General features: G+C 48.2%; 1 protein-coding gene across 2 annotated transcripts in view; it reads left to right on the top strand.

The window, feature by feature from the left end:
• Positions 1–12402, top strand: part of RUFY1 (RUN and FYVE domain containing 1) — a 55723-nt gene that overhangs the window by 33346 nt on the left and 9975 nt on the right. Inside the window, exons 11-13 of one of the 2 annotated variants that reach the window (XM_036313266.1) lie at positions 877–1044; positions 8026–8123; positions 11904–12023. In XM_036313266.1, coding sequence (XP_036169159.1) covers positions 877–1044; positions 8026–8123; positions 11904–12023 — 386 coding nt within the window. The remainder of the gene's footprint in view (positions 1–876; positions 1045–8025; positions 8124–11903; positions 12024–12402) is intronic. The other variant, XM_036313267.1, reaches the window with a different exon arrangement.

The raw sequence follows: 12402 nt of genomic DNA on the forward strand, positions 1-12402 counted from the left end.
CCATTTCAAAATGGTTTCCTTTTGCCATAAACCAGTAAATCATTCCAGAAGTTCTAACACTGCAACATCAAATTGCTTTAGCACTGAAATACAAGACACGTTCTTTCAGACCATATATTCTGATCTTGCAATTTGAAGAACATGGTTGCAGGAACTCCAGGCTCATATTGCCACCTACTAGCTTTCCATTGACTTGATACAAAGCCATTTTTCATTGTAAAATAAGAAAAGGGGGAAAACATAATCTAGTTATACTCTAGACCAGTGGTTCTCCACTTTCCTAATGCCGAGACCCTTTAATACAGTTCCTCATGTTGTGGTGACCCCCAACCATAAAATTATTTTCGTTGCTACTTCATAACTCTAATTTTGCTACTGTTATGAATCGTAATGTAAATATCTGATATGCAGGATGTATTTTCATTGTTACAAATTGAACATAATTAAAGCATAGTGATTCATCACAAAAACAATATGTAATTATATGTGTTTCCTGATGGTCTTTGGCGACCCCTGTGAAAGGGTCGTTCGACCCCCAAAGGTGTTGCGATCAACAGGTTGAGAACCATTGCTCTAGACAGACTTTTCAAAAATCTCCCTAACCTATTCTGGCTTTCAGCTTATCTATAATAATAAAAGTGTAATATGCTCATTAGACCGGACGTCCTTCTGGACGAAGCCAGGGTTGCAAGGGAAGCCTGGGTCCCAGGTGCCGGAGGGAAGCTGGTGCTAGCAGCCAGGGGAAGGAAGGCCTACTCTTGCACAAATTTCGTGCATCGGGCCTCTAGTATTTTACATATTGCCCAAGACAGCCTCAGTTAAATTTATTTTTTTGTTCTACTTTAGTAACATTTTCCTTGTTCCTATCCTTTTAAGGAACTAGAAAAAGAACTGGAATTACAAATTGGGATGAAAACGGAAATGGAAATTGCAATGAAGTTACTAGAAAAGGACACCCATGAGAAGCAGGACACACTCGTCGCCCTCCGCCAGCAGCTGGAAGAAGTCAAAGCGATCAATTTGCAAATGTTCCACAAAGTTCAGGTGGGAGCTGGCTCTGTGTCCCCATCCCCGCCTGGGTTCCTGCTGCTGCCTGCAGCAGGGAGCTGTGGCGCACTGCCTCTCCGCCCTCTCGCGTCCGTCCTGCAGAGGGAGAGAATCGGCACCCCCGGGAGGTCCCGGTGTCCTAGGCCCTGTTACCTGCCACGGCATTTATTTTATTTGAGTCGCCCAGCAAATCCCTAGGAAAGTTTACGAAATGGGGAAAGCGCCAGCGACAAAACAGAACCGAGAGGGTAAACCATGTGCCCTGGTGGCACGCTGTGCCTGTGGCCCCTCACTGTCTCCCTGCTGCCCGTCCCTCACTTCGGAGGGCGATTGCTTGAGAAGTGGTTTGAGGATAGAAGTTTGTATTGTCTTTTCAAGGTTTGCCAAGTCTGCGGGCCACACCGCGAGCAGTCTGCTGCTCGCCTCGCCTGTCATTTCAGAGTGGTGAAGGGAGCCCGCCCACAAAGAATCCATCGGGCCAGGGTCTGGAAGCCACCATTCTGTGTCCTTCTCAAAACTTGGCTTTTTGAAATTCTGTTTCCTGTTTTATTACCACAACAGTCCTACTCCACCTCCTTGTCTGTGGATGTGGTTTCAGCTTCACTGTCAAAGACAGTGTGAGAGCAGACAGTACAAATAAACTGTTATTTTGTCCTTTTTTTTTTTTTTTTTTAAATATATTTTATTGATTTTTTACAGAGAGGAAGGGAGAGAGATAGAGATAGAGAGTTAGAAACATCGATGAGAGAGAAACATCGATCAGCTGCCTCCTGCACACCCTCTACTGGGGATGTGCCCGCAACCCAGGTACATGCCCTCGACCGGAATCGAACCCGGGACCCTCCAGTCCGCAGGCCGACGCTCTATCCACTGAGCCAAACCGGTTTCGGCTATTTTGTCCTTTTTAAAGCGATCGCCTCATCATCGTAACAGCAATAGTGAAAATCAAAGCAAAAAGAGAAAAAAACAATTTCACCTTCCTAACAAACTATCTGTTTTAATGTTTTGTGTGTTTATCTGGTTTGAATGAGTGTGTAGACATAACGTGACATGTGTTTTAGAGGAAACTAAGCCACTGTAAAAACTTGGCAGGCCCTAAAGTGGAGTGGCTGGAAAATACGGACGTTTGCATCTTAGTTACTCAGAGTCATTTCCAAGGAGAGCATTTCAGACCCGCTTTGTTCCGCAGTCACTCAGGGACCAGGCTGACGGCGGCCCCAGCTCTCGGGCTGCTCTGGATGTCACCGTTCTTGCCGGTGGACGGTGAGGAAGAAACGCAGGTCAGCACTGGGGTCCTTCTCTCCAGCTGGAGGCATGAGCGGCAGCCACCCTTCCATCGAGTCCATGGAGAAGGGCCGCTCAGCATGGCTGCTCGGCGGCAGGAGCGCCTGCACTGTCCTTAGCCACACGTCATAGGAAGTAGAGGATGCGTGTTTGGCAGACATAGTTGTTCCTGCCACACAGGCCATCCGGTCCTTGCATCCTCAAGTCCGCAGCCCCTGGGCGGTGGCAGCACTCCAACGAGTTGCATGCCTGCACCAGAAGACCCGCTGTCTTTCTCACGTTAACCGTCCCTCCCAGCATCCATGGCAGAGCAGGAAGATAACCAAGAGGAAGGCCTGTCCGGAAGGGGAAACAGGGAAGTGGCCGGTGGCAGTCATACATTTTCTGGGTAGCAATTGTGAAGGATGCCCGGGGGCAGGGGGCACCATCTCTTAGCATGTCTGCTACCCCGCTTCTGCCTTCTGAAGAATTTGTCAGCCTCCCTCCGTGGCTCCTGAGAAGTCCACCGTCTGTGGCTCTTGGGGAACGTGGCCTCCCTGGCGACTACACAGCTTTCCTGGCCAGCTGCGTGTGGTGTCAGTGTGCCAGCCTGGAGGTTGTACTGGGGATCAGTTACAGATACTGTTCAGGTCTGACTCATGTCGCTGACAATGCAGTGCCCTCCGGCATGGCCTCAGATCTGTTTATTTCCACTCAGCCCGTGTCAGTGGCCAGTGTGTTGTTTTATTTATTAAACACGTTCTTGTGGCTGCTTCGTTTCTTTGTTCGTTCTCTCTCTCTCTCTCTCTCTCTCTCTCTCTCTCTCTCTCTTTCTCATTAGTGGCCAGTCGCCTGAAACAGCTGATTGAGCCGTGAAGAAATCCCCCTATCCTGACCTTTCCTGCAGAACGCCCCAGGGCCTCTGCTGCCTAGTCTTCCGTCTTCTCTGACTTAGGTCAGGGTCGGAGCAGCTGCTTTTCTAACCCGCGAGGCCCCAACATTTGGCCCCTCTGTTTCTACCCTCTCTCTGCAAACTCAGACCTGCCACACACACCAGCATCCCTGCTCTTTATACCACGTCCCCTGCAGCCACCGCATGGCTGGCAGGGATTCGCGTTCCAAGCTTGGGCAAGTGGCAGCTATAACTGTTTTCCATAACTAACAAGGGTCACCAGCTTTCCAGCTGTGACACCTGTTGGACAGTGCCAAGCCCCTGCCTGCTGGGTCAGTGCTGCAGCACCAGGCCCCATGTCTCTGGTGGCCAGTTTCCACTTCTACCCTTACCCTCTGGCCACAAGTACCAGAGTCCACCATATCCCTCTGTTTGGGACACACTGTAATCAGACACCTCTCTGATGGTCTTCGTTCCTTTTATAACCCTCTCCCCTACTCCCATCCTCTTTCCTCTGTGCTAACATTCTAAATGTTTACTTTTTGGCCCTAACCGGTTTGGCTCAGTGGATAGAGCATCAGCCTGCGGACTCAAGGGTCCCAGGTTCTATTCCGGCCAAGGACATGTACCTGGGTTGCGGGCACATCCCCAGTAGGGAGTGTGCAGGAGGCAGCTGATCGATGTTTCTCTCTCATCGATGTTTCTAACTCTCTATCCCTCTCCCTTCCTCTCTGTAAAAAAATCAATAAAATATATTTTTAAAAAAATGTTTACTTTTTGGGTTTTTTTTGTCATCTAAGATATGTTTAATTATTTTGAGTACATGAATTTTTTTACTTTTTTCTGTTCTGCTTGCTTGTTTATTTTGTTTTTTAGATTCAATTTTTCAAAATTATATATTTTTTATTATTGATTTTAGAGGCAGAGGAAAGGGGGAGGGAGGGAGAAAGAAGCGTCAGTTATTGTACCACTTATTTGTGTACTCACTGGTTGGTTCTTGTGTGTGCCCTGACCGGGGTCAAGCCTGCAACCCTGGCACGTCCGGACAACGCTCTAACCGACTGAGCTACCGGCCGGGGCTGGTTTCAATTGTTGGTAGATAGTATTTATTGCCATTTTATTGTTCATATTTTTTATCTTTTTTCTTCTTCTTAAAGATGACCCTTTAAAATTTTATATAATACTAGTTTGCTGGTGATAAACCCCTTTGGCTTTTCCTGGGCTGGAAAGCTCTTTATCTGTCCTTCAATTCGAAATGACAGCTTTGTTGGGTTGAGTAATCTTGGTTGTAGGTCCTTGCTTTTCATCACTTTGAATATTTCTTGCCACTCCCTTCTGACCTGCATAGTTTCTGTTGAGAAATCAGCTGACAGTTGTATGGGTACTCCTTTGTAGGTAACTGTTTTTTTCTTGCTGCTTTTAAAATTCTTTCTTTGTCTCTAACCTTTGGCATTTTAATCATGATGTGTCTTTGTGTGGGCCTAATTGGGTCCATCATGTTTGGGACTCTCTGCACTTCCTAGACTTATATATCTATTTCCTTCACCAGGTTAGGAAAGTGTTTTTGTTTTGTTTTTTAACTGTTTAAAATGTTCTTATTGGTTTTAGAAAGAGAGGAAGAGGAGGGAGAGAGAAACATCAATCGCTGCCTCCTGCACACGCCCTAGTAGGGATTGAGCCCACACCCCAGGCATGGGCCCTCACCAGAAACTGGCGACCTCTTGGTGCAAGGGACAGTGCTGAACCAGCTGAGCCACACTGGCTAGGCAACCAGGTTTGGGAAGTTTACCACCATTATTTTTTTACGCAGCTTTCAATTCCTTGCTTTCTCTCTTCTGGGACCCCCATGATGCGATTATTGATATACTTGAAGTTGTGCCCCAGGCTCCTTACACTACCCTCACTTTCTAAATTCTTTTTTTCTTTCCATCGTTCTGATTGGGTGTTTTCTGCTTCCTTATGTTCCAAGTGTCTGATTGATCCTCGGCTTCATCTGTCCTACCGTTGACTCCCTGTAATGGAGTCTCCATCTCTGACTGGTTCTTTCTTGTTTTCTAGTTCTGTTTGTATGCCTCCTCTCTTTGTTCAATTTCTCATAAAATCATCTACTCTTCCCCTAAGTTCATTAAGCATTCTTATGACCAGTGTTTTGAATTCTGCATCTAGTAGATTGCCCATCTCCTTTACTGGATTTTTATTTTGTTCTTTAATTTGGGACATGTTTCTTTTATCTCCTCATTTTGGCAGCCTCGCTGTGCTTCTGTCTATGTGTTAGGTATGGCTGCTGCATCTCCCGGCCTTATGTAGTGGGTGTTCTGTAGGGTCCAGTGGCACAGTTGGACAATCCAGATGCACTGCTGCCACCCAGCCCTCCGCCCCATGTGTGTGTACACTCTCCTGTTGTAGTTGAGCCTTGATTGTGTTGATATATTTTTCTCTTGTTCCCCAAAATGTATCTCATTTTTGTTTAGGTTTTCAAATGTTTTAGCTTATAGCTGTTCATAATATTCTTCTACAAAATTTTTTAATCTCTTTCATTCACCATTTTTATTTGCATTTTCTTTTTTTTTCTTATTCAATCTTGTCATAGATGTGTTTGTTCTAATAATCTTTTCAGAGAACCTTTTTTTTTCAATATTCTTTATTGTTGTTTTTCCTTATTTCATTGATTGCTATCCACACTTATACTATATTCTTTTTATTTCTTTGGGTTTGCTCTCTAGCTCATTTTTAACTTCTGAAATACATGCTTGACTCATCAGTTTTATTAACTTTTTTATTTCCTAAAAGTTTTTACTTGAAGTTAACAATTTCATAGTGGCTGCACTAATTACATTCCCATCAACAGTGTACAAGGGTTCTCTTTTCTCCACAACCTCTCCAATATTTAGTTCTTATCTTATTAATAAGTAGAGGCCCGGTGCATGAAATTTGTGCACGGGTGAGGTCCCTAGGCCTGGCTGACGATCAAAGTGCGAGCTTCTGGCATGGAAGGGCAGGTCCCAGCTGACCTCTGGGCCCTGGGCAGTACCTGGGCCCTCGCTCGCACCTACCTTGGCCTGGCGCCACCCGCTCACCTGCTCCACCATCCCACCGCGGTCCCACTCTCATTGGGGCCTATCAGGGCTGGCAACACCTCCACTGCCTCCCCGCTGCCAGCTCCGCGTTGCTGACGCCCACCATGATCTGCGCTGCCCCCTGGTGGTCAGCGAATGTCATAGTGAGCAGTTGAACTCCCAGTCTCCCGGTCGAACGACCGCCCAAGGGGACAATTTGCATATTAGGCTTTTATCATATAGGACTAGAGGCCTTTTGCACGAAAAGATTCGTACAATAGGCCTTCCCTTCCCCTGGCTGCTGGCACCGGTTTTTCTCCAGCACCCGGGACCCAGGCCTTCGCTCCGGCCGGAGCTGCCATCAGTCTTCGCTCTGCTGCTTCGCGCCTACGTATGCAAATTAACCGCCATCTTTGTTAGCGGTTAATTTGCATATCTCGCTGATTAGCCAATGGGAGGAGTAGCGAAGGTACGGTCAATTACCATGCTATCCTATTATTAGATATGATAGCCATTCTAACAGGTGTGAGGTGGTATCTCATTGTGGTTTTGATTTTCATTTCCCTTATGACTAGTGATATTGAGCATCTCTTCATATGTCTGTTGCCCATTTGTGTGTATTCTTTGGGAAAATGTCTATTCATGTCCTCTGCCCCCCACCCCCTTTATTTGGCCCATTTCTTAATCAGATTGTTGTTGTTGTTGAGTTGTGTGAGTTCTTTATATATTTTGGATATTAGCCTCTTATCAGAGGTACCCTTTGCAAATATCTTCTCCCACTCGATTGGTTGCCTCAAACAAACTAACAGAACAAACATAGATACACACAACAGAATGGTGGTTACCAGAGGGAAGGGGAGGGGGAAGAAAAGGGTAAAGGCGGTTGAGTATATGGTGACAGAAGGAAACTGGACTTTGGGTGGGGAGCATGCAATAGAGTATACAGATGTTAAATTATAATCTTGTACCCCTGAAAGTTACATAATATTATTAATCACTGTTACCCCAATAAATTTAATTTTTAAAATGTGAAAAATTACCCAGAAGTACTGCTTTAGCTGTGGCCCTCAAGTTTTGACAAAGATATTTCATCTCAAGCATGTTTTTCACATTTTAACATCTCTGGAATTGAGATTGCATCTTATAGTCAGCGGCATGACGTGTTTCCAGTAGCAGTGTTTTCTCTCCTAGTGTAGGTAAGATCAGGGTGCAGTTATGCTCAGTGGCATCTTCAGTGTAGTAATACACTGCACTGTGTTTTCACTGTCTTCTAGCTCTGAGTATTTCATAATTTCTCTTCTGTGTATTTTCTTAAGCTCATGTTTAGTAATATGAAACTACTAAATAGTTTTCTGATATGAGGTGTTTTTAGTTATTACTTTGTTGTTAGTGTCTGATTTTATTACATTAAGGTCAGAGAATACAGTTTTTGTATTATTTCCTAAGAATTTATTAGGACTTCCTTCTGCCCTTAGCCTTTCTGTGTCCTTTCATTTTAAAAATGTCTCTTGTAGACACACAAAAACACAGTGCTTTTTGTTTGTTTGTTTGTTTGTTTGTTTTTGCCCCTCCTTGTCCCACAGCATCTGCCATGGTTAAATGCCTGGGCTCAGAAAGCCACACTTGAGTAATACTTCCAGGGCTCTGGGGAAGAGCAGCAGTGAGTGAAATGCTCTTGCAAGTGCTATGATGGTACCAAGTGAACAGCCAAACCCTGCTAAACTCGGGGTGAGAGAGAGGCGTCTGACCCTGGCCTTGCTTTTGTAGGATACAGAGAGCAGTTTGCAGCAAAAGGATGAAGCCATCGCATCTTTTGAAGAAAAAATCAATCAAGTCATGTCCAGCATGAAACAGATGGAAGAAAGGTAATCCCTCCCCTGGAGATACTCCCTGGAATGGGCGAGGCATTCTCCGCACCTGAGTCTCTCCCGGAAGAGCAGGCAGGTGGGCTGGCTGCCCTTAGCCCGGGGCCTGTATTCACTCCAGTCCTCACAGGGCAGCAGGGCTTTCTGGGGCTCGATGTCACTGTCACAGTAAGACATCAGGTCAGTATCGGATCAGAATAGAATCTGAAAATAGACCCACAAACATGGGCAACTAATTTTCTACAAAAGTGCAAAGGCAGTTCCATGGAGACAGGATTGTGTTTTCAGTAAATGATGTTGGAACAACTAGACATCGCTAAGCAAGAAAATAACCTCAATCTATATCTCACACCTTTATATAAAAAAACTAGAGGCCTGGTGCACAAAAATTTGTGCACTCGGCGGGAGGGTGGGGGGGGGGGTCCCTCAGCCCGGCCTGTGCCCTCTCGCAGTCTGGGACCCCTCGGGAGATAACGACCTGCTGGCTTAGGCCTGCTCCCGGGTGGCAGAGGGCAGGCCCAATCCCTAGGTGCAGCCCCTGGTCAGGCTCAGAGCAGGGCCGATTGGGGAGTTGGGGCGCCGCCCCCTGTCACACTCAAGGCAGGGTTGATGGGGAGGTTGCAGCACCACCCCCTGTCACGCACAAAGCAGGGCCAGTCAGGGGGTTGGGGCGCTGCCCCCTGTCACTCATAGAGCAGGGCCCATAAGGGGGGTTGGGGCTCCGTACCCTGTCACACACAGAGCAGGGTCGATCAGGGGGTTGGGGAGCTCCCCCCTGTCATGCACAGAGCAGGGCCCATCGGGGTTGGGGAGCTCCCCCCTGTCACGCACAGAGCAGGGCCGATCAGGGGGTTGAGGAGCTCCCCCTGTCACAGAGTAGGGCCGATAGGGGAGTTGGGGCACCGCCCCCTGTCACACACAGAGCAGGGCTGATGGGGAGGTTATGGCTCTACCCCGTCACACACAGAGCAGGGCCCATAGTGGGGGGTTGGGGCGCCGCCCTCTATCACCCACAGAGCAGGGCCGATCAGGGGGTTGAGGCGCCGCCACTGTCACACTCAGGGTAGGGCTCATGGGGAGGTTATGGCTCTACCCCGTCACACACAGAGCAGGGCCCGTGGGGGGGGCGGGGGCGGGGGGAGCGCCGCACCCTGTCACACACAGAGCAGGGCTGATCAGGGGATAGGGGCACCGCACCTTGTCACACACAGAGCCACAGGGCAATCAGGGCGTTTGGGTGCTGCCCCCTGTCACGCTGATCCCGGTGCCGGGAGGCCTCGCGGCTCCGCTGATCCCAGTGCTGGGAGGCATATTACCCTTTTACTATATAGGATAGAGGCCTGGTGCATGGGTGGGGGCCGGCTGGTTTGCCCTGAAGGGTGTCCTGGCTCAGGGTGGGGGTCCCCACTGGGGTGCCTGGCCAGCCTGGGTGAGGGGCTGATGGCTGTTTGCAGCTGGTTACACACCCTTCAGGGTGAGGGTCCCCACTGGGGTGCCTGGCCAGCCTGGATGAGGGGATGATGGCTGTTTGCAGCTGGTCACACCCCCTTCAGGGTGGGGGTCCCCACTGAGGTGCCTGGCCAGTCTGGGTGAGGGGCTGAGGGCCGTTTTCAGGCTAGCGGGTGACTGAAGCTCCCAACCGCTCCTTTTTTTCTTTTTTTTTTCATTCTGGGCCAGCTTTAGCTCTGGCTCCAGCTCTGAGGCCTCTGCCGCTGAAAGCAGGTATCTGGTTTGTTTGGGTTCTATAATTGAAACACTGTATCAACTCCAGCTCTGAGATCCCGGCTGGCTGAAAGCAGGTTTCTGGGGTTTTGGTTAGCTTCTATATTTGTAACGATGTTTCAAACTGCAAACTCAGAGGCCGGCAAGGCAGGCGGGGAACGTTGGTTTCCTCCGTCACTGAAGCAAGCAAGCCTCATGTTAACTTCAAGCTGCCTGGCTTCTGGCCGCCATCTTGGCTGGCAGTTAATTTGCATATCACCCTGATTAGCCAATGGGAAGGGTAGCTGATGTAGGGCTAATTACCATGTTTCTCTTTTATTAGATAGGATGAACTCAAAATGGATCATAAGTCTAAATATAAAAATTTAAACTATAAAACTTTTAGAATACCTAGAAAGTCTTTGTGACCTTGGGTTGTACAAAGAGAGTTTAGACATGATATAAAAGCATGATCCATGAAAGAAAAACTTGACAAGTTGTACTTCATCATAATTTAGAACCTTTATTCTGTGAAAGACACGGCTAAAAGAATAAAGCCCGAGCCGGTGTGGCTCACTGGATAAAGCGTCGGCCTGTAGATCGAAGGGTCCCGGGTTCGATTCTGGTCTAGGGCACGTACCTCAGCTGCAGGCTCCTCCCCGGCCCTGGGCAGGGTGCATGCAGGGGGCACCAAACGACGTGTTTCTCTCACATCAGTGTTTCTCTCTGTCTTTTCTGTCTCTCTTTCACTCTCTCTAAAAATCGATGGAAAAATATCCTCCCGTTGAGGATTAAAAAAAATAATAAAAAACAAGTTGCAGATTGGGAGAAAATGTGTAAAACACATATAGGGTGGGGCAAAAGTAGATTTACAGTTGCTCATATGGAAAATAATACAATAATTAATAAAGTATAATAAACTATGTTCCATGTCCTCACAGCTGTAAGCCTACTATTGCCTTCCCCTGTATCTGACAAAAGATTTGCATCCAGTATTTAACACTTTCAACTCAGCAAACAGTTCCAGTTAAAAAGGACAAAAGACTTGGACAGAACTTCCCGAAGAGGGTGTTTAGATGGCAAGGGAGCAGTTAGGGAAGTGCATGCTGAAACCATGCTGAGAGGCCTCTACACACAGCTGGGTGTTTTTAATGGCAACGCCCAGTATTCGATGAGGCTGTGGAACTACTGGAACCCTCGTTTATTGCTGGTGGGAATGGAAAATGGTACAGCCACTTTGGGAAAAGTTTCTTAAAATAAACTGAACAGCCCCAGCCAGTGTGGCTCCGTGGATGGAGTGTCGGCCTGCACACTAAAGGGTCCCGGGTTCGAAGCACATGCCAGGCTGTGGGCTCGATCCCCTGTAGGGGGCGTGCAGGAGGCAGCCAATCGTCATTGATGTTTCTATCTCCCTCGCTCTCTTTGAAATCAATAAAATTATTTTAAAAAATAATAGTAATAAAGCAGAGCATACTCTTAATATGACCCAAAAGTACCACTTTTGGCTATTTGCCCAAGAGAATAAAAACTTATGTTCATACAAAAGCCTTTACACAAATGTATAGCAGCTCTATTCATAATTGCCAAAAACTGGAAGCAACCCAGATATCTCTCATGAGGGAATGGATGACCATACTGGCCCTGAAATACTGTACTACTCAGCCACAGAAACATGGACCGGTCTCGAAGATACTGTGCTGAGAGAAAGAAGCTAGTCTCCGAGGGGTATATGAGTAATAATTCCATTTCTCTGATGTTATCAAAAAGACAAAGCCATGGCGTCAGAGTTGCCAGGGGTCAGGGATGGGAAGGGGGGTTGCAGGGGACCCCACTAGAGCGTTTTCTCAGGCGGGGGGGTGGGGGGCGGGGGGCGGGACTGCTCTGTTTCCTGGTGGCCGTGGTGATTACACGGTCTGGAGACATGCGTGCTGAAACTCATGGAACTGGACACACACGAATCAGTTTTACTGTCTATTAATTAAAAATGAAAGAAAAAACTGCAGCAGGAATATGAAAAATTGCTCCGTTGAATCGGAGCCCTGATCCTGTCCTTAAAACGCTGTGGTTCTTCTGGCCCAGGTTGCAGCACTCCGAAAGCGCGCGGCAGGGCGCGGAGGAGCGGAGCCGCCGGCTGCAGCGGGAGCTGGGCTGCCGGAGCGGCGCGCTGCAGGAGCAGCTCTCCCAGCTGCAGGCCCAGTGGTGGGTGCCCCCTGCAGGGCTGGAATGGGGTGAGGGCAGGGGTGCTGAGGAGAAGTGCAAAGCCAATGAGGAGAGAAGAGACGTGTGTGTACCCCATTTCACAAGTGAGGAAACGGGGCACAAACTCCTAACCCTCACAGCTCCCCCCACAGGATCCTCCGTCGTTAGGATCCATCTCGGTGGAGGGCTCTGCTGTGCGCCCCTGAGTGTCAGAGCCAGTCCCTTCCTCTGCGTGCGTGCGAGGACTGTCGGGTGCATGCCACGCCCGCCCTCCTGCATGCTCCTGGCCTGGGCTGTGGTGTGCAGGCAGCTGGGGGGGGGGGGGGGGGCAGCCATGTTTCCATGCTTTGCTGAAGGGTCTAAGGCTCAAATGGAATTC

The sequence above is a fragment of the Myotis myotis genome, unplaced genomic scaffold (assembly GCF_014108235.1).
Source record: "Myotis myotis isolate mMyoMyo1 unplaced genomic scaffold, mMyoMyo1.p scaffold_m19_p_6, whole genome shotgun sequence".
NCBI lineage: Eukaryota > Metazoa > Chordata > Mammalia > Chiroptera > Vespertilionidae > Myotis > Myotis myotis.